The following is a 21056-nucleotide window of genomic DNA, read 5'->3' on the forward strand; positions in this document are numbered from 1 at the left end:
GAGTTTGGAATGTCGGCTATCAACTTGTATTGGGTGTATCTCGGCTTGAGGTAGTATGTGTAACCAGCTTTGGTTTTAAGGCCACACATCGTATAGCAGTATTGGATATCGGACAAGGAGATCCTGGCATTTTGCCGACGTTTCAATTCGGCGATTCCATTTATGATCCTAAAAGAGTTTACGGCTAATTGCATGGGGTTCAGTTTGTAATAGTGAAGGACCTCCCTGAAAATGGTGTTAAGGGAGAATCTAACTCCTCCTTCTATAATGGAGACTACGGGAAAGGGCATATAATCCTTCCCGGGCATAATGGAGTTCTTCTCTCCAGCTAACCAGATTTGAACGTCGGCCAAGATAGAGAACTCTTGCCTAAAGTACTCTAGTTTGGTTAGGGTGTCCACCCTCCACCTAAACATACCCATTATCTCGACCAAAGTGGGTCCAATCTCAGGTTTTTCAGTAAGAGGTTTGGAAAGTGGCAAAATATCTCGGCTAAACCCTAGAAAGCACTGAGGTGAATTTTTCTGAAAATCTAAGGGGTTTTTGGTTTGATTGTCCTAAGGAACAAGGTTCTAGAACGAATCCCAAGCCTAGGTCTATGAAAACAAGAATTGAAGGCAGGAAAAACAGAAATTCAAGAACTTGTACGAAGTGTGTGCAGATGTGCAAAGCCAAGAACAATGGCAAGATAGCAAGTGTGTGAGCAAAATGCGTATAAATATACCCAGAAACAGATTGGACAAAGGCAAAATCACAAGCAAAATGAAATTTAAAACACAGATGAAGATTTAAGAACATAAGTAGATTCACAATGGTAGCATACAAGTGTAAATAAAATTTTGAAGTAAATTGAAGACTGAAAAGGAGGAAAAACAATGACTTACCAAAGAGAATGACGCTGGTATGAGGTACGTTGGAGTCAGATGGTGACATTGAATGGAACAGAACGGTGAATGCTTTGCCGGAAGGGATAAATGGAGCAAGTTACAGAGCTTGAGAAATTGGGCAATGGCTGTTTAGAAGCAAGAAACTTTATAGAGAGAAAGCTTGAGAGAAATTAAAGAACATAAAGTGAAAAGACGGAAAGAGGGAAGAGATTTTGTTAAAACACGAAAAGACGGCAAGACCATAATGAATGTGCCTTGGACAACGTGCTTGTCAGGCGGCGCGAGTAGAAGTGACTCGACCTGATGGCGCGTGTCAAATACAGATCAATGAGGAGAAGACGCGTGGAGAAAATGGTTGTGAAACCGTACGTAACAGTTGATTCGCAGATAGAACTTTTGGAGTTCTTGAGTTCATGAAGCAAAGACCTCAGCTAGGAAGACGATCTCGATTAAAGAACTTAAAAAACCTAGTTTTTGGTTTTTTTACATTAGTAAAACAGACTTCAGTCTTGGACAGATGTAGCCGATGTGTGATGACATCGGTAATGAAGGTTTAAAAGTAAGTTTTTAGTCGACATGCTATGTGGATAAACGGTATAGGTTCCATCACCTCAAATACCGAGGTAATAGAACCTAGGGGGCAGTTGTGGGGGCATATTTTTGTAAATGACAACACGTAGCCAAGGTGGCACCGAAGTGTCAGTCGAGGTGCTACGTGTCCTGGTCATGGCGCTGATTTGATCTCAGCTAGGTCGAGGTTATCTGCGGAGATACTGAAATTCGAGATGAACGGATAAGGGTTAAGAGTCCTAGAATGGAGGAGGACTTCAGTCTGAATAAGGATAAGGCTTCTGGGGAGTTTATATTTATCTATTTGAGAGTCCAGGATAAGCATTGAACTAGAATTCATTGAAGGTAGGCTTCTGCAGGGATCAGGTCAGTGCTGGCTATAAAAGTAAGGCACCCTCGTGGGTCTAAGGTACGCTTTTTGTATTCTGACAGGTGAGTTGGGCACTAATTGCTATCTTTGAGAGATAACTGAGTATTGATTTGATCGTCGGAGTGTCTTCGGGTGGATGAACGACCGTCGAAATCTTATCTTTCTGTGACAGGTTGTTCGATGGAGATCTATTCTGTCGATGTTTTTCAGTTGAATATCTATTTGATAGTATGATCAAAAATCAATACCCACAAAAATGATTACATATTATAAAACAAACATGTCGCAGCCAAGTTTTATTTATAATTGAATGAGAGTAGTAATAAAAAAGATGGACAGCGAAAAGGATTGGAACCTTTGGGGCGCGATTTTGCTGCTGTGGAACGAGCTGCGGTCACGTCCGGTTGATGTGTTGGCACAATCCACAATTTGTCGCGTGTTCTGTGGGCCACAAAGAAGGAATAACTATCGATTTCACTTTAACGAATGATAACAAAAGGGAAGAGAAGTAACTGGTGTGTGATTGAATAATTTAAAAAAAATATGTAAAATTATGTAAAATTTAATTATATTTTATATATTTTCTTTTATTTTCAAATCACTTCTCAAATTTTTAATCTAATGTACCACTAGTGTCATCATCAGTGCCCAAGAATTATGTCTCGCTCTCTTCACCAAGAATTGTTTCTCTCTCTAACTTTATTTACTTATTTAATGTAAGAGCTTAATTAGTATATGCTAAAATAAAACATATTATTTTAATATATTATTTTATATGGGTTATAATCCTTAAGTTTTTTTTTAATATTCTAAAAATAATAATAATTTAGAGAATTAATTCACTTTTCAAACTATTTAAAAAATTAATATACTTTTTGAAATCACATTTTGAAAATATAATTTTGAAATTGAAATTACATTTTCAACATGTAATTTCATATTGAAATCGCATATTAAAAATGCAATATATCTTAGCGAAATCCATGTCTATTGCATTTTCAACATGCGATTTTAAGATAAAATTATAGGTTGAAAATGTAATTTCAATTTAAAATTGTATTTTCAAAATGCAGTTTTAAAAATGTTAATGTACACCTCCTACACCACTAAAACCTACCACTACCACTACACACCTCCACTACTCCTCACCCACTCCACCTACCACCTCCACTTTACCTACTACCACCACCCACTCTACACCTACTACTCCCAAAACCTCTCTATATATAGGACTTGTAATATACAGATACAAATAACAATACATCAATCTTGTAATATACACAAATCAATAATAATACATCAATTTATTTTACATGGTATCAGAGCTAGGTTAACAACCTAGTCATTCTGCTTCACCGGCGGGCGGCAGTCTCGCCTTGGCCGCCCGCGCGGACCTCTACACATACCTTCTCTCCCGCTGTTTTGATTCGGAGTTAGCAGAAGCGTCACATATTGATCCACACACTGCCATACACACAAACACCACAACACACACATGAGCTGAGGGCTCTGGCTCTCTTTCTCTTCAGAAGGAAGCTGTCACTCTCTCAGTTTCCAGATCTCATTTTGAAGGCAGTCGTTCAAAATCAAAGTTGTCTTCATGTTCATCCTCCAACCAAGAAATAATTGTGTCGTCTCTGTTTGTAAAATTGAGAGAGAGAGATATCCACACAGTTGGGCAAGCATGGAGCATCGATCGCCATCATGGGTCGACGCAAAAACCGCAAGGGAATTTTACTTTAAAAATCTTCCCCCACCCCCAAACAGACCCTATCAATCTGTTTCCCCTATCTCCGACACCACTCTCTCTCTCTCTCTCTCTCCTCACATCTCCGGCATGTCAACCAACCCATCGGAGAGCTACACCGACGACTTCCTCGAGCAAATCCTCGCCATCCCTTCTTACGCCGCCGGCTTGGCTGGACCCGATGTCCGCTCATCTCAAGCCACACCCTCCCCGCTCAGCTCCGCCGGCGGCGGCGACGGCTTCCATCAGCCGTTTATTCCGTTGGGTTTGAGCTTAGACAACGGCCGAGACAGCGTTAATGGTGGTGGAGCTTTTTCAGGGAAGAGTGAGAGAGAGTCTGTGAATATGGGGAGTCTGTTTCCTGTGTTTGAACATTTGCAGCCTCACTCCGTTCGCTACTCAACTCCTCAGGTTTTTCATGGACAACCGACTCACAGCACAACAATGACTTTGCCACATCCCACTGTCATCCATCGAGGGGGGGGGCAAGTCTCATCAACATGTGAAACCCTAAAAAGAAGTTCCCACTATACCACTCTCTAATTATTTTTCTTTCTTTGCTTTTTCGTGGGCCAGAGAGTACACCACTTTCTTTGCTTTTTGCTTTTTCGTAGAATTCAACAAACCACACCACGTTCCCACCACACCATTTTACTTTTTTTTTATTTTATTTTATTTTCCATTTTACTTAAAAAAAAAAAAAAAAAAAAAAACAGACGAAGAAGACGAACTGGATGAACTGCACACCAAATTCATTTTATTCCTGTCGGGACTCACCCCGATCCATTTTACACAAAAAAAAAAAAAAAAAAAAAAACACAAAAACAAAACAAACACCACCCATATCCAACAACCTCATCCACAGGCGGGATTTTTCTTCTCTACTCTGCAGCCGGTCTCTTCTTCTTGCCACTGTCCTGGGTGGCCCTTGCCGATGCTGCCTCCATGATCACTCCACCCTGCTCCTCCACTGCAGCATATGGCGGCCCTCCAAATCGGAACATCACGGTGGCCTTCCGCTTCAGCTCCTTGTTTTCTACCCTTAGCACGCTTATCTCTGCTCGCGCATCCTTATACATGCGTTGGAGCAGAGCCAGTTGGGCGTTTAATTGCTGCACCTCATTTGTCCTACTCTGCAGCCGGTGCGACAAGTTTGTGACCGCCGTCATGGACTCCACACATGCCTTCAAAGTATACTGATTAGCCTCCACATCCATTTGCACTGCCATTTTTTGCTCCACCGACTGCATCGGAAAGTTCAACGGAGCAAACCCAGTGGTGTTTGGTTGAGGTTCACGGGACACCGCACCCGTTATCTCTCTTGTTGACTCGTTGAGGTCGGGAAAGAGAGTCAACAGACCACGGGACGACGAAGCCATTTTCTCTCGCAACAGAGTGTTACAGACTCTCTCTCTCAGCACAACAGTGTTACAGCCTCTCTCTCTCAGCACAACGCAGAGTTTTACAGAGGCTTTCGCAGGTTTTTTGCTTCTGCCTCGGCCTCCGGCTCTGTCTTGGTTAAATAGCCGAGGCAGCCACGCGCATCGCGCGCCTCTTGACGCCAGACAAACGGGCACGCCAGCCAAGGCACTCACGTGCCTCGCCATCATTTTGGCACGCCTTTTGATGAATCGGGCACGCCTTTTGATGGCACGCCTTTTGAGGGTGCGGGCACATCTTTTGAGGGCACGACTTTTGTGGGCTCGATATCTACATCCATATATATCTTTTGGGCAGCCAATATACACACTCATACAGTGTCTTCTACACCGGTCAGCTTTCTCAATCCCTTTTCAACCTCAAATAGGTTTTTCTCTTCACACCTATTTGAGTTTGAGGGGGGGTTATACACAGTATCATGTATAAGTTACTCATGGCGCACTCCCTAAGTCGCCCCCTTGGTGCACCACCACATTCTGCTACATCGGTCCGACATGACCCCGTAAACTGTCTTCTACAACGGTCCGACATGACCCCGTAAACTGTCTGCTTCAACGGTCCGACATGACCCCGTAAACTGTCTGCTACATCGGTCCGACATGACCCCGTAAACTGTCCTGCTACATCGGTCCGACATGACCCCGTAAACTGTCTTCTACAACGGTCCGACATGACCCCGTAAACTGTCCTGCTACAACGGTCCGACATGACCCCGTAAACTGTGTCTTCTACAACGGTCTGACACGACCACACAGTGTCTGCTACAACGGTCCGACATGACCCCGTAAACTGTCCTGCTACAACGGTCCGACATGACCCCATAAACTGTCTTCTACATCGGTCTGACACGACCACACAGTGTCTGCTACAACGGTCCGACATGACCCCGTAAACTGTCTGCTACAACGGTCTGACACGACCATACCGTGTCTCATATCCTGTTTTATTTATCAGTTTACTTTCCTGTTTTGTTACTCTCTTCAAACTCAAGTTGGTTAGTTCCTATCCTCCTTGAGTTTGAGGGGGGCTGTTAATGTACACCTCCTACACCACTAAAACCTACCACTACCACTACACACCTCCACTACTCCTCACCCACTCCACCTACCACCTCCACTTTACCTACTACCACCACCCACTCTACACCTACTACTCCCAAAACCTCTCTATATATAGGACTTGTAATATACAGATACAAATAACAATACATCAATCTTGTAATATACACAAATCAATAATAATACATCAATTTATTTTACAAAAAAGTAGATCAATTTCTCAAATAGTTTGAAAAATGGATCAAGCCTCTAAATTAAATATTTTTTTAGAATATTTAAAAAAACAACTCTATAATTTTCTCTAGCATATCACTTCAATTTCAACTCATATTTATTACACTTACCTAACAAATATTATTGCTGAGTATTTTTTCTTTTACCCCCTTTCTATTTTTATTTTTTATCCTTCTGTTTATCGCCGGAGCTCCGCAAGAATTTGTTCCCCAATAACACCTCCTGGTTCAACGATCGACTTCCCACGTTCATGATGATAATAATGGAGCCGACAAAAACAATCAATTGGTTGGTTTGGCAAGGGCTCATTGGGCTTTTTTGGCTCAATGAGCCATAAAAGATAGAATAGGTTCGTGAGCCACAACAGACAAAACATTCCATCCAATCTCATAATCATTACACTATTCTCTCACAAAAAATCAAAAAAGTCAAAAAGTCAAAAGCCCTTCCCAAACCAAGCTTTTGAGCCCAGGCTTATATAGTCAAAAAAACCAAAATGTCAAAAAGTCAACCTACTTCCCAAACGGATGCTAAGTGGGTGTTTGGATTTTTTTATTTTTTTTAAGATTTACGTATAAATCTTAATAGATAGATTTATTATTCAATAGGTCCTATGATAATTAATGATTTTTTTTTATCAAATAATATTAAAAAAATCTCTAATTGTTAATTTTGATAGACAGTTTAAAATTTTTATCACAAAAATTGTCACTAATTATAACTTTCAGCAATAGTACAAAAAAATCATCACAATAAAAGTCAATAATTTTTTTTAGCGACAGTTTAAAAAATTTGTTATAAAAAAATGTCATTGATTGTAAATTTTATTGACCATTTAGAAAAACTGTGACAAAAAAAATCACTAATTGTTAATTTTTAGCGGCATGTGTGAAAACTCGTCACTAAAAATTATTTTTATTGACGATTTTAGTAAGACTTATTTTTAACAGGATTTTACGAGAATTAAGTCAAACTATTAAGACCTATTAGTAGTTTGGTTTTTTATTAAGTAGTTTTTCTGTAGTTTTTTTTTAATAATTTAAAATATTAAACATTTTTGAGTTCTACTCAATTAGAAAAGATTAAAAAAAAATTATAAAAAATTCAGGAAAAGAACAAAAATAATTATTGAATTTCTTATTTTATTTTTTAGATTTGTCTGCACGGACTTGAAAAAAAAATTGACATAATTTCTAAAATAAAATTATTAAAGATAAAAATTCAAAAAAATTGTGATTTTTTTGACTATATGATAAACTCATTAGGTATACAATATTTATGAAAAAAATTATGATTCCGTATAAGTAATTAATAATTAATTTTATAAATATTTTAATTAAAATTTTAATTTTTTTTAATGAATATGTTATTATTGTAACTTCCCCTTTCTCTTATCAACTCCCAATCTTTTTTCCTTGGTTTTTTTTCTTTCAATTAATCTTGTTCCAGAAAGACAAGTGTAGAAAAGAAATGGCGATTTGAGTTAGAGTTGAAAAGCGGTAGAGAGAAATAATTCCTGACATCATAGCTTTGTGAGAGTAAACACTATTCTGCTGAGAGGAGGATTTTCTCCGGCCCAGTTTTTAGATCAGTGGTGCTATTTGGACACGTGAAATTCATTATAAGTTTGTTTCGGTAATTCGAATTATTTATTTTATTAAATAATTTATGTATTTCATCTATACGGATTTTTTTAATTAAAAATATAATAAATTAAATAAGTAATACTTATCAAATTGACCTAATTTTTTATTTAAATAAAATATATAAAATATTTAACAAAATAAACAATTTAAATTTTTAAAACAGACCACATAATAAACCTGACAAGTCAAATGACGCCTTCCAATCCAAAATTCTCCTCCATTCTTCTATTCTCCCGTTGCCATCCGTTAAACCAAAGTTGTTACTTCATTTCTTTTCGTAGCCTACAGAACACGCGGCAAATTTTGAATGGCGCCAACACATCAATCAGGCGTAACCGCAGCTCCTTCGACAGTAGGAAAACCGTGCCCGGAACTTAAGAATCCACAAATGCCACTTGCCATAAAAGGACAAAAACAAAAAACCAAAAAAAAAAAAAAAAAAACAAACAAAAACAAAAACAAATACAAATGTCACTTGCCATAATCTTGCCAAATGATGATCATGATATGATTTTTATTTTTTATTTTTTACCATACGTTTTGTGAGAGTATCATAACATTCGCAAGTTCTAATTCTAAAATAATTGATTGTTGGTTAGATTTAATTCAATCCAGAAAAAATGATTTATTACCGAAACAAGAGAGGAATGCACCAACCCTAACATAAGAGGAAGAATCACAAGTAAAGTACAATGCAGCTAATTTTAATCATTTGAAAATACGAGTCATTAATTAAGACTCAAAAATCGAGCCTTGCTCACCTGTAAAGAAGGAACACACATTTCCACTCCACTACCATCCCCAATGGTATGATAAAAATCTTCTATTATAACCATATAGTGTAATAAAAAGAATCAATTCATACACCAAAAGCAGAAAAAATAAAGGAAAAGAGAATTTCTTGAATTGGAGAGCGGTGTTTGGCTCAGTATGGCTTATCAAGGGTTTTATTTTAATGATTTGAACTATTTGTTTTGCCAAGTAATTTATGTATTTCATCAACATAAAAAAAAAGGGGATCAATTTGATAACATAGTCAATTTATCATGTTTGTCACTAAAAAAATAAACGACAATTTTATTTTTAAAAATAAATCATTTTTTTTTGTTGTGACAAACATGATAAATTAAATAAATTACAATTATTGAATCGATTTAATTTTTTGTGTTGATAAAATACAAAAAATATCCAACAAAATAAATGATTTAAATTATTAAAATAAAATCCATAATGAACTTTATGAATCCAAACACATTTCAATCTAGATTATAGGAAACTGCCTCCTTTTTCTAAACTAGTAACCATAGCAGCACATTTAAATGTTTATACCATTATGAATGATTACCTCTTATATAAGTAAAATCGATTTGATGAAATTGATACTAGTGATTAACATGTAAAAGAATTAAACAGCAATTCATTAACATCATGAAATGCTAATGAAATAGAGAGGTAATAAAATAATTTTCAAAAAATTAAGGGGCCATCCAATTATGCATTAAGATTACTCATGAAATATAAAAACTAATAATAATAATAATAAATTTTTTCAAAATCTGGAGGATGGCTCCTTATGTGGTCCTAGTTGGAGTGGATCCCACATAGGTTTAGGGGTGTAAAATCAGCTATCAACCCACGACCTCAAGCGGTCCGGCCCGACTCATTCAGGATTGAACTCGGCCCCTGAACCTGGTCCTAGTCGTGTGTTTTGGGGCTCAACTCGACCCGATTGGTCAACCCGAAGCCCACTCCAAGGCCTGCTTAGCCCACTCGAGATCCAATGTCATTCTCAAGTTATTTTGGTAAATTTTTTTATTTTGGTAATTTTTTTTTCATTTTTAAAATAGTTAGGCCAGCCTAGGCTCATGGCTTGATTTTAAAAAGTCCATACTATTTAAGAAAAACTTGCGGGGAAGCCTAGAGGGCAAAATTATTAATAATTTTGCCCTTTGAATTCAACTAACCAAAAGTTAAAAAATTAAAAATAAAAAAGCCAACAAGAATGGTCCCGTTTGGTGTAGTTGTTAAAACAGCTTATAGATTATAGCTTAACAGATTATAGATTATGATTTTAATCATAAATTGTTAATTTGTTTGGTGTAGCTGTTGGATTATAGATTTAAGTTGCTGAGTAGTGTTTGTTAAATAAGCTGTGAAATAGCTTTTTCAATTAATTTTTATTTTTGTTTGTCTACATTTCTCATAAAAAATAATAATAATAATCTATAGTCCATTTGAATCTTTTTCTATTTTTAAAAAAATAAAAATAAAAAAATTTAAGAGTATAACCATAAATTAACATGTCCACAGCAGAAACTAATAATGGGTGAGCAGCTTCTCAGAATTAGCTTTTTGGAGTTAAAATAAGCTGTTAGAATCAGAAGGTGTTTGAAATAACTTTAACCAAACAGTCCAAAATAACTTTTTCAAAACTAAAAGCCATAAGTTAGCTCTGAAAAGCTGAAACAAACACCCCCAATAGAATGGTTATTTTGATTTTACTACAATATTTTATCACTACAAGAAAAGTCCTTATAAAACAAGGAACTTTTTTCGACGGTGCATTTCCCGTCGCAAAAAATGATCTTTTGCAATGGCAGTTTAAATCGTCGCAAATAAATAGCTTTTGCGACGGTAGTTACCCCGTCACTAATAAACATACACGAAAATGTGTGATAAATACGAAAGTATTTGCAACGCCTTATGCATCGTCGCAAAATTTTTTTTTGAGACGGGAAAAATTTGCTGTCGCAAATAGTGGACAATTTGCGACGGCAAATGTCCGTCGCAAAAAAACCCTTATTAAAACGACGTCGTTTTTACCTATTTTTATTTATCATTTGTGACGGTTTAAATATACCGTCGCAAAAAGTAATGAAATTTTTTTGTCCCGCTTCTCCCATTGTTTGGCGCTCGGTCATTTTGATCCAAAATCCCTAAAACTTTGAAACAAGATCTTTTCCCCCAAAATCCCCAAACAAGCTTGCGTGTTCACCGGCGATTTCTCTCTCGACGAGCGACGACGGCGAGCAATGTCAATCGCTCTCGGCACGGCTAGTGGTGGTGCGGCGTCTCTATCTTTCTCTCGCGCGAGCTCAGTCAACCTCAAGCGCTCCTCTCTCACTCACTCAGCGAGTGACGCTTGTATGCTCTCTCTCTCTCTCTCTCTCTCTCTCTCTCCAAACACTCCTCACACAGACTGCTTCTTGTCTCTCCTCTGATGTTTCTTTCTTTCCTTTGCTTTCTAAGAATGTATAACACAGAAAAGCTAAAAAAAATTAGCTCTTTATCTTCAAAACATGGCTTCCCATAGCGTTGTTTCACTGTTCTTCATCTACATTTCTTTGTTCTCGAGCCTCTGTTTAGCTGACGATCCATTTGTTAGCTACGAATTTGTGCTCTCGTACATCACAGCTTCTCCTTTGGGTGTTTCCCAACAGGTTTGTTTGAGATCTCTTTCTCACTCTATTTTCTCTCGAATGTACTCTGTTCCTCTTTCCATCTGGGTTTTCTGAAATTTCACAAACAGTTGGTGGGTTAGTTTTTGTTTTCAAAATTTTGAGTCTTTAGTCTCAGATCTACAAAATATGCTTAGTTTTTGAAGTTTCAGTGATATAGTATAGTGAGCTTAGGGATTTTCCTAAGCTGCGTTGTGATGAAATTCAAGAGCTACTAGGGTTTTAGTGATTTTCATGAACTGCATTGTTTTGAATTGCAGGTTATTGCTATTAATGGTCATTTTCCAGGGCCTATCATTAATGTGACTACTAACAAGAATGTCGTTGTCAATGTGAGGAACAAATTAGATTGAGGACCTTCTCATGACTTGGTATGATTTACAGTAGTTTTTTTTTTTTTATTAATTTGATTTGGGTTTTGGATCTATGATGGTAATTTATGATTTAAAAAATCAATGGTTGTGAACAGGGCTGGTATTCAACAGAGGAGAAGTTCTTGGCAAGATGGGGTACTCGGCACGAACTGTCCGATTCCTCCAAAGTGGAATTGGACTTACCAATTCCAAGTGAAGGATCAGATCGGGAGTTTCTTTTACTTACCATCGCTCAATTTTCAATGGGCATCTGGAGGTTATGGTGGTTTTATTATTAACAATAGGGACATAATTCCAATTCCTTTTGCAACCCCAGATGGGGATATCACGATTTTGATTGGTGATTGGTACACTCGAAACCACACGGTTAGTGTTTGATAAATTGTCTAATCGACATTTTAGGTGTGTATTGAAGCTTAGCATCCAATGTGTCTTGTGGTTGATCTTGTTTTGGTATATATAGGCTTTGAGGAGAGAACTTAATGGAGGGAAAAATCTTGGGATGCCAGATGGTGTTCTTATCAATGGGAAAGGCCCCTATAGATATAACACTACACTTGTTCCTGATGGCATTGACTATGAAACAATTGATGTTCACCCTGGTGAGTATTTCAGAGACTGTTTTTGAAGAATCTGCTATAACTTATACGTTTATCATCAAATCAATTAGTCTATAAGTCATATGCGTTCAGGAACTTTGTTGATTTAGAAGTTGGAACAGATTTGTTCTTGTTGGATTCTCTGAATGAGCTGTGCCCTTGTTCCTTTTATGCATTGAACCTACTTTTGAAGCAACTTATACCATATGGCTTTTTGACCTTCCAGTTTTGGCTAGGATGTGCCTGCTTCTCTCTTCTAATTATTTTAACTATTTATTTGTTATTTTCGGTGAATTACCGTATTTGATGGTATTAGTGTTAAATACACACTAAACTCATGGTAGCACTAATACCATCATCAGATTGTGATTGCAATAGGGCATTATTTAAGAAAACATGTTCTTTCATTGGGTCTTAGGACTTGGGACTTGGCTTCAGCAATGGAGTGTACTTCTTTGATGTGATATAAATCACATTAACAAAAGTAACAAGTTAGGTGTTAGGATGTGCATCAGCATTGCACTTCTTCCTTATATATATATTATTCATATATTATTTTTGTGAAAAATTGAGGACATGCATATTTTAGGGGTTATAATTCACCCTTATAGTTGAATAATTTACCTATACACTCACATGCAACATGCCACTGCATGATAGTTAGGAACTATACATCCCAGGAGAACTTTTTGGTCAGGCATTGAGACATAACATTTCTTTTTGGTAGGTATATTGTACATGTCAATGCTTGTGAAAGTTGTTTTTCTTTCTTACATTGTTTCCTTATATTTTTTTAGCTTCTAATTGTTTATATTATAATGTTGGCCAGGCAAAACATATTGCATCTGTGTACACAATGTTGGTGTGTCAACAAGTTTGAATTTCAGAATTCAGAACCATAACCTGCTTTTAGCAGAAACAGAGGGATCATATACAGTGCAACAAAATTACACTAGCTTAGATATTCATGTTGGACAGTCTTATTCTTTCTTGGTAACCATGGATCAGAACGCAAGTTCTGATTACTACATTGTAGCAAGCGCTAGGTTTGTGAATGAATCACTCTGGCAAAGAGTTACTGGTGCTGGTATCTTGCACTATTCAAATTCGAAAGGGAAGGCATCTGGTCCCCTTCTGGACCCACCAAATGATCAATACGACAAAACCTTCTCAATGAACCAGGCTAGATCCATCAGGTTTGTTTGCAATTTTTTGGATTCATTGGCACATTATTTATGTGAATATAAATTATATCATGCATAGGAGGTTTTATGTTTTCTGTTCTTAGTAGTGATTAAGAACCACTTGTCCTTTAGGCTGGTGAGCTTATAGAGAGGCTTGATCTAGATGTTCCACCGGTTGTAAAAAAAAAGCAGAACCTTTGAACCTATGAAATGTTTTAAAAAATATTTTCCTTCTAAATATATGTAAATTATTTGAATTTAAAATTTTAAAAAAAATTATTTAATATATTTAAAAACTTAGAATAACTAAATAAAAAAAAAACTCAAAAACATTATTTTAAGGCCCGTTCAATTTTGGTGAGCTGCTCACAATCGCTCTGTTAGCTGCATATTTAGCCGAATATTAAAATTTGCTTTTTTTTAGCAAATTTAGTTTTAGTATCTTGGAGAGATCAACAGTTATATCCATCTTTGACATGAAACTTGGCACATACGACCGCCTAGGCACGAGAGACTTGTGGGAGAAGACGGGACTCCAATCGGGTTCCCGGTTTGGGAGTTAGAGCCGAATTTCACTCTAGGCAAACTAGTTCCTTAAGAAATTTGAAATGGAGGTGGTGATGTCCCAAAATCACCAAACGGCGTCAGTTTAGCACGAAACTTGGCACACACGACCGCCTAGGCACGAGAGACTTGTGGGAGAAGACGGGACTCCAATCGGGTTCTCGGTTTGGGAGTTAGAGCTGGATTTCACTCTAGGCAAACTAGTTTCTTAAGAAACTTGAATTCGAGGTATTGACGCCCCAAAATCACCAAACGACGTCGGTTTAGCACGAAACTTGGCACACACGACCGCCTAGGCACAAAAGACTTGTGGGAGAAGACGGGACTCCAATCGGATTCCCGGTTTGGGAGTTAGAGTCGGATTTCACTCTAGGCAAACTAATTCCTTAAGAAACTTGAATTCGAGGTGTTGATGCCCCAAAATCACCAAACGGCGTTGGTTTAGCACGAAACTTGGCACACACGATCGTCTAGGCACGAAAGACTTGTGGGAGAAAATGAGACTTCAATCGGGTTCCCGGTTTGGGAGTTAGAGCAAAATTTCACTCTAGGCAAACTAGTTCCTTAAGAAATTTGAAATGGAGGTGTTGACGCCTCAAAATTACCAAACGGCGTCGATTTAGCACGAAACTTGGCACACACGATCGTCTAGGCACGAGGGACTTGTGGGAGAAGACGGGACTCCAATCGGGTTCCCGGTTTGGGAGTTAGAGCCAGATTTCACTTTAGGTAAACTAGTTTCTTAAGAAACTTGAATTCGAGGTGTTGACGTCCCAAAATCACCAAACGGTTTCGGTTTAGCACGAAACTTGGCACACACAACTGCCTAGGCACGAGAGACTTGTGGGAGAAGACGAGACTCCAATCAGGTTCTCGGTTTGGGAGTTAGAGTCGGATTTCGGTCTAGGCAAACTAGTTCCTTAAGAAATTTGAATTTGAGGTGTTGACGCCCCAAAATTTCCAAACGGCGTCGGTTTAGCACGAAACTTGGCACACACGACCGCCTAGGCACGTGAGACTTGTGAGAGAAGACAGGACTCCCATGGGGTTCTCGATTTGGGAGTTAGAGCCGGATTTCCATCTAGTCAAACTAGTTCCTTAAGAAATTTGAATTGGAGGCGTTGACGCTCCAAAATCTCCAAACGGCGTTGGTTTAGCACGAAACTTGGCACACACAACCGCCTAGGCACGAGATACTTGTGGGAGAAGACGGGACTCCAATCGGGTTCCTGGTTTGGAAGTTAAAGCCGGATTTCTGTCTAGCCAAAATTATTTACTTAATTATCTTTGTAATTATATAGTAGTTAATTTTTTATGTATTTTTATAATTAAAATATTAACACATAATTATATTGTCATTAATTATTTTTATTTTTTGTTTCCAGATATTTTTCGAGTAGCAGTTTGCTTCTTGTGGAATATAGGCGTATGAAGATTGCGATTTACTTTTGTTTTTGTCATCCACGGAAGAATCATGAGGGAAACTTTTGTTTTTGATTTACGTTATTTTGAATTGTGAACAACATTATGTATTTAAACATTGTGTATGTATTATGCATTTTTATATAGTGTGATAATTTTGCTTATGTGTTGTAATGAATGAATGTAAGAATATTTGTATTATGAATGAATTGTTATTTTTATATTGGAATTTTTATATTATTATGTAATTATTGGTTTCTTTTTCAATTATTTTTCATTTAATACAGGTAATTTTCATATTTTTAATAATTTTATTGCATAAATTTTTTATTTTTTTTTTGAGACGGCATCACATTGCCGTCGCAAATGATATTGGCAGAGTTGAGACAAAAGTTTTTGCGACCGTACTCTTTGCCGTCGCAAATAACACCTTTAGCGACGACAACATAGTGCCGTATCAAAAAAATTCAGATTTTTTCATATTAATGGCGACGGAAAAATGCCGTCGCAAAAAAACAACTTTGTCGTTGCAAAAAAAAGGCGACAGTAACGTGCTGTCGCTAAAACCTTTTTGCAACCCCCTCTGTTGTGACCCTCCACTTGCCGTCACTAAAAGTCATCTACCGTCGCAAAAAAACTTTTAAGATGACATTTTGAGTATTTGCGATGACATTTTACCGTCCCAAAAAATTAAATTTTTTGTAGTGTATTACATATCTTTTCATAGATATGCTTTTGTAGATAATTTTTATGGTCTATAGAGATGCTTTTCTAGATAATTTTTTTGAGTACTTTTTGTAAGTTGCTAATATATTGTTGATAGATTATGGTATTACGGGGCTAATCAATAATTTTCCGAATAATTAAGTACTAAGAACCAGGAATTTACCCAAAAGTTTTTCCAGATTTTCAAAATGAATAGTTTGAATTTAGTTTTGTTTTTGTGGGTCCATTTCATGGATATTTTTTTTTCATCGGATATTCAGGTGAGTTTATGTATCATTTGACTAATTTTAACATCTATGCAAAGCGCCCTTTCCATGTAGATTGGATATACCCACGGGCCACTATAAAAAATTAAAATTTTAAATATCAAAATTTAGAGATAAAATTATTTTTTAAAAACCAAATATTTTTGTTAGCAAAAGTGTCATATTATTATATATTATTCTTTTTGGATCAAATTTTTTATCTCAAAAAATAAATCATTTTGAAACCAAATTATAGTCTATTTACTAGTGATATTTTCAAAATTTTGTTACTAAAATTATTTTTGACTTTTTGGTACGATCTTTTAATGACTATCCTCATGACAATAGAAATTTGTTCTTAAATGTTTTTTATAACAAAATTTTTAAAAAATTTAATTTGTAAGTGGGTTGATTTTTTGGCTTTTTTAGCTTGGGCTAAAAAGCTTGGTTTGGGAAGGATTTTTTGGTTTTTTAGTTTTTTTTTTTGGTGAGAGAAGAGTGTAATGATTATGGGTTAGATGTAATGTTTTGTTTATTGTGACTAAAATAACTTATTTTGTCTTTTGTGACTAAAATAGCCACAAACCATCTTCCCAAACCTACGTGACCTTAAGAAGTTAATAGATTTCTAAAATTTTTTATAAAAAAAACTTCAAATATTCTATTCAAAACTCACGTGTGGGTCCGATGCGGGTCTCGAGCAAGGATCCTCTCATTAACTTCCTTACTTGACTCCCTACTTGATGGGTCATTGGATTTACTTTTGGATCAAATTTCGATCATCTGAACCATTCATATTTTAGAATTTGTCATGTACATCATACCTGTAAAAAATCAAATTGATCGAATATCAGAAAAACTAAAAACTATCTATTAAAAAATTGTAATAAACAATTTTATTATTTAATAAAACTTTTAGTTCACATAGTTTTTGATATCCAATCGACTTGATTTTTTACAAGTATGATATACATGACAAATTTTAAAATATAAACGGTTCGAATTATTAAAATTTGAATCAAAAATTGGCCTAATAACTCATTAAGTAAGAAATTAAATAGGAGAGTCAAGAAAGGGATTCTTTCTTCGTGGGTCTCACCCTAATATTGTGCCAAATTTTTTATAGAATTTGTGGGGGCTTTCAGAAGATACCAGCCAACCTCCTTCTTCACACATAAGCAACCGCGTTATTCCACAAATGAATATCTCATTCACGCGCACACGCCGTGCGGTAATCCTATTTCCATCAACGAATAAACAAAACGCGTCCTATCATATCCCCATTATTCAGACACAACACACATTATTACTCTATATATATCCACCACATATCAATATTAACATATATCACTTCCATTCTACCTCCTACACCATCCCCAAAACCCATCTCTCTCATTTTCTCTCATTTTTTTTTCTCCAAAACCATGGCTGATAACACCAAACAACCACAACTAAACGGAGCCTACTACGGCCCCTCAATCCCACCCCCCTCCAAAACCTCCCACCGCCCCGGCCGCAGCCACGGCGGCTGCGGCTGCTGCGGCTGCCTCTTCGCCCTCATCTTCAAAATTCTCATCACTCTCATTTTCATCGCCGGCATCGTCGTCCTCGTCTTCTGGCTCGTCTTCCGACCCAACAAAGTCAAATTCCACGTCACCGACGCAACCCTAACACAATTCGACCTAAATACCACCACCAACACCCTCTACTACGACCTCTCTCTCAATCTCACCATCCGCAACCCTAACAAACACATCGGCATCTACTACGACCGCCTCGACGCCCGTGTTTATTACGAGGACCAGCGCTTCGCCGCCGAATCTCTGACTCCGTTTTATCAGGGACATAAGAATACTACTGAACTTGGGTTTGTGTTTAAGAGCCACAACATAGTGAGTTTGAATTCAGAGATTGCAAAGTATGATTCAGAGAAGAGTTCGGGATCTTATAGTATTGATATGAAGCTTTATCTTACGGTTAGGTTTAAGTTGAGGAGTGTTAAGACTCCTAAGTTTAAGCCGAAGATTGAGTGTGACTTGAAGGTTCCATTGGCGTCTAATGGGAGTGTCTCTGGCAGCTTTGAGACTGTTAGGTGTGGAATCGATTGGTAGTGTGGGTTTGGAAGATCGATTTCTCATCGATGGGCACGATTGTTCTTATTCTGATCTGCAGAGCTTATTCTTCTATTATTTTTTTATTTTTATTTTTATTTTATGCCATTGAGTACATGTTGATTCTATAGGTGATACGTATATTTTCACTGTTCTAGGTCATAGAAACGGATACAATTTTCTCAGATTGAGTGCGATCTACACATTTAGTAGAACTCAATCTATATAAGAGGATTGTATTTAGTTTTATGAATTTAGAACTTTTTTTTATATTTTATACATTTGTTTTGTTTATTGATATGGGATTTAGGTGGTTATGCTATAGTTTCACAGGGTGATGTGATGATTAGATCATTGTATTTTTTTGATATATGTACTGATGTGAATAAATAATGGCATTTACTTTATATTTTTCTCCATTTTATTATGAATAGTTTTTGTGGAAATGTAAGGTGTTTGATGTCATTGGTTTTGAAAGAGGCAATTAAAATTTGGAATAAAGTTTGAAGTTGTTGATTTTAAGACAGCAACAAGAAAGAAAAAAAAATGATGATATATTATAAAACAAACATGCCGCAGCCAAGTTTTATTTAATTGAAAGAGAGGAGTAATGAAAGGGATGGACAGCGAAAAGTATATGGAACCTTAGGGGCGCAGTCCCGTCCGGTTGATGTGTTGGCCCACACAGAAGGAATAACTAATGATTTCACTTTAACGGATGATAACGGAAGAGAAGTAAAGTGGTGTTTGGTTGTGGAATTTAAAAAAGATTTATGAATTTATATAAAATATAAATATATATTTTTTATATTTTTAAATTTTTTCTCAAATCTCAAACTAATTGCACCATTGGTGTTATCATCAGCAATACTGCTACAGACCCCCACTGGGGGTAGACCCCAGTGACATGGCGCAACGCCATTTGCCGGTTTTCTTTTTTTTTTCGTTTCCGGCCAATCACCCACAGCCACGTGGGCTGGGGTCGCTGGGGTCGCCCCTTACTGGGGTCCCCTGCATTTTCCTATCATCAGTGCCCAAGAATTATGTCTCGCTCTCTTCACCAAGAATTGTTTCTCTCTCTAACTTTATTTATTTATTATTTTTTTTAAGAGCTTAATTGGTATATGTTAAAATAAAACATATTATTTTATATGGGTTATAATCTTCTCTACCATATCACTTCAATTTCAACTCACATTTATTTTCACACTTCCCAAACAAATATTATTGTTCAATATTTTTATTTTTTTTTCCTTCTGTTTATCGCCAGAGCTTTGCAAGAATTGGTTCCCCAATTTGCCAAACAAAAAATGGTTGAGACCACTAATTAGTGGTAACACTAATGATGTGGCAGTGAACTCCACTCACTGCCACAATATTGCTGTGCTTTTTTTTTTCTTTAAATATGTGCCAACTTAACCGTGATGCTTTAGAACACCACTTTTAATGATACGTACCATCCACCTTTGCCAAACACAACACCCACTGGTTCAACGATCGACTGGCCACGTTCACGATGATAATAATGGAGCTGACCAAAACCATCAATTAAGTGGGTGTTTGGATTTTATTTATTTTTTTTAATTTTTTAATTTTTACATTTTGGTTTTAGTAGATAAATTTATTGTCTAATAAGTTCTATAATAATTAATGATATTTTTCATCAAACATTATTAAAAAAAAATCACTAATTGTTAATTTTTAACGACTATTTGAAAATTTTCTCACAAAAAATGACACTAATTATAACTTTTAGCAACAGTTTAAAAAAATCATCATAAAAAAAGTTAATAATTTTAAATTTTTGGCGACAATTTAAAAAATTCATCACAAAAAATGCCACTGATTGTAAATTTTATTGACAATTTATAAAAATTGTAACAAAAAAAAAAATCACTTATTGTCAATTTTTAGCGACATATGTAAAAACTCGTCACAAAAAAATTATTTTTACTGACAATTTTATTAGAGAATTAAATCCAATTATTAGGACATATTGATAGTTTATCTTTTTTTTAAAGTAGTTTATCTGTTTTTTTTTAATAATTTAAAAAAATTAAACATTTTTGAGTTCTACTGAATTAGAAAAGATAAAAAAATTAATAAAAAAATCAGGAAAAAAAAAAAAATAATTATTGAATTTTTTATTTTAGTTTTTAGATTTGTAAACATGGATGTGAAAAAAATTGACATAATTTCTAAAATAAAATTATTAAAGATAAAAGTTCCAAAAAATTGTGATTTCTTGTGACTATATGATAAACTCACCCTAGGTATACAATATTTATGAAAAAATTACAATTCAGAATAGGCATAAAAAAAAAAATTCAATTAATAGTTTATTTTATAAATATTTTATTTAAATTTTAAATTTTTTAATGAATATGTAATTATTGTAACTTCCCCTTTCTCTTATCTTCT

At 36.0% G+C, this 21056-nt stretch overlaps 1 protein-coding gene and 1 pseudogene across 2 annotated transcripts; both read left to right on the plus strand.

The window, feature by feature from the left end:
* Positions 1-10959: 10959 nt before the first annotated feature.
* LOC114277239 (monocopper oxidase-like protein SKU5) lies at positions 10960-15801 on the plus strand (annotated as a pseudogene). The gene is made up of 7 exons (XR_014346714.1): positions 10960-11096; positions 11202-11392; positions 11671-11781; positions 11880-12150; positions 12248-12386; positions 13213-13579; positions 15517-15801. The product of XR_014346714.1 is annotated as a monocopper oxidase-like protein SKU5 (transcript).
* A 1958-nt stretch (positions 15802-17759) lies between these two features.
* LOC114277271 (NDR1/HIN1-like protein 3) lies at positions 17760-19042 on the plus strand. Its single transcript, XM_028219155.2, has one exon. It carries the CDS (start codon positions 17949-17951, stop codon positions 18633-18635), a length of 687 nt encoding a protein of 228 aa, XP_028074956.2. The 5' UTR covers positions 17760-17948; the 3' UTR covers positions 18636-19042.
* The last annotated feature ends 2014 nt before the right edge of the window (positions 19043-21056 follow it).

This window comes from Camellia sinensis, chromosome 12, assembly GCF_055761805.1.
Source record: "Camellia sinensis isolate YWXY chromosome 12, ASM5576180v1, whole genome shotgun sequence".
NCBI classification, from domain to species: domain Eukaryota; kingdom Viridiplantae; phylum Streptophyta; class Magnoliopsida; order Ericales; family Theaceae; genus Camellia; species Camellia sinensis.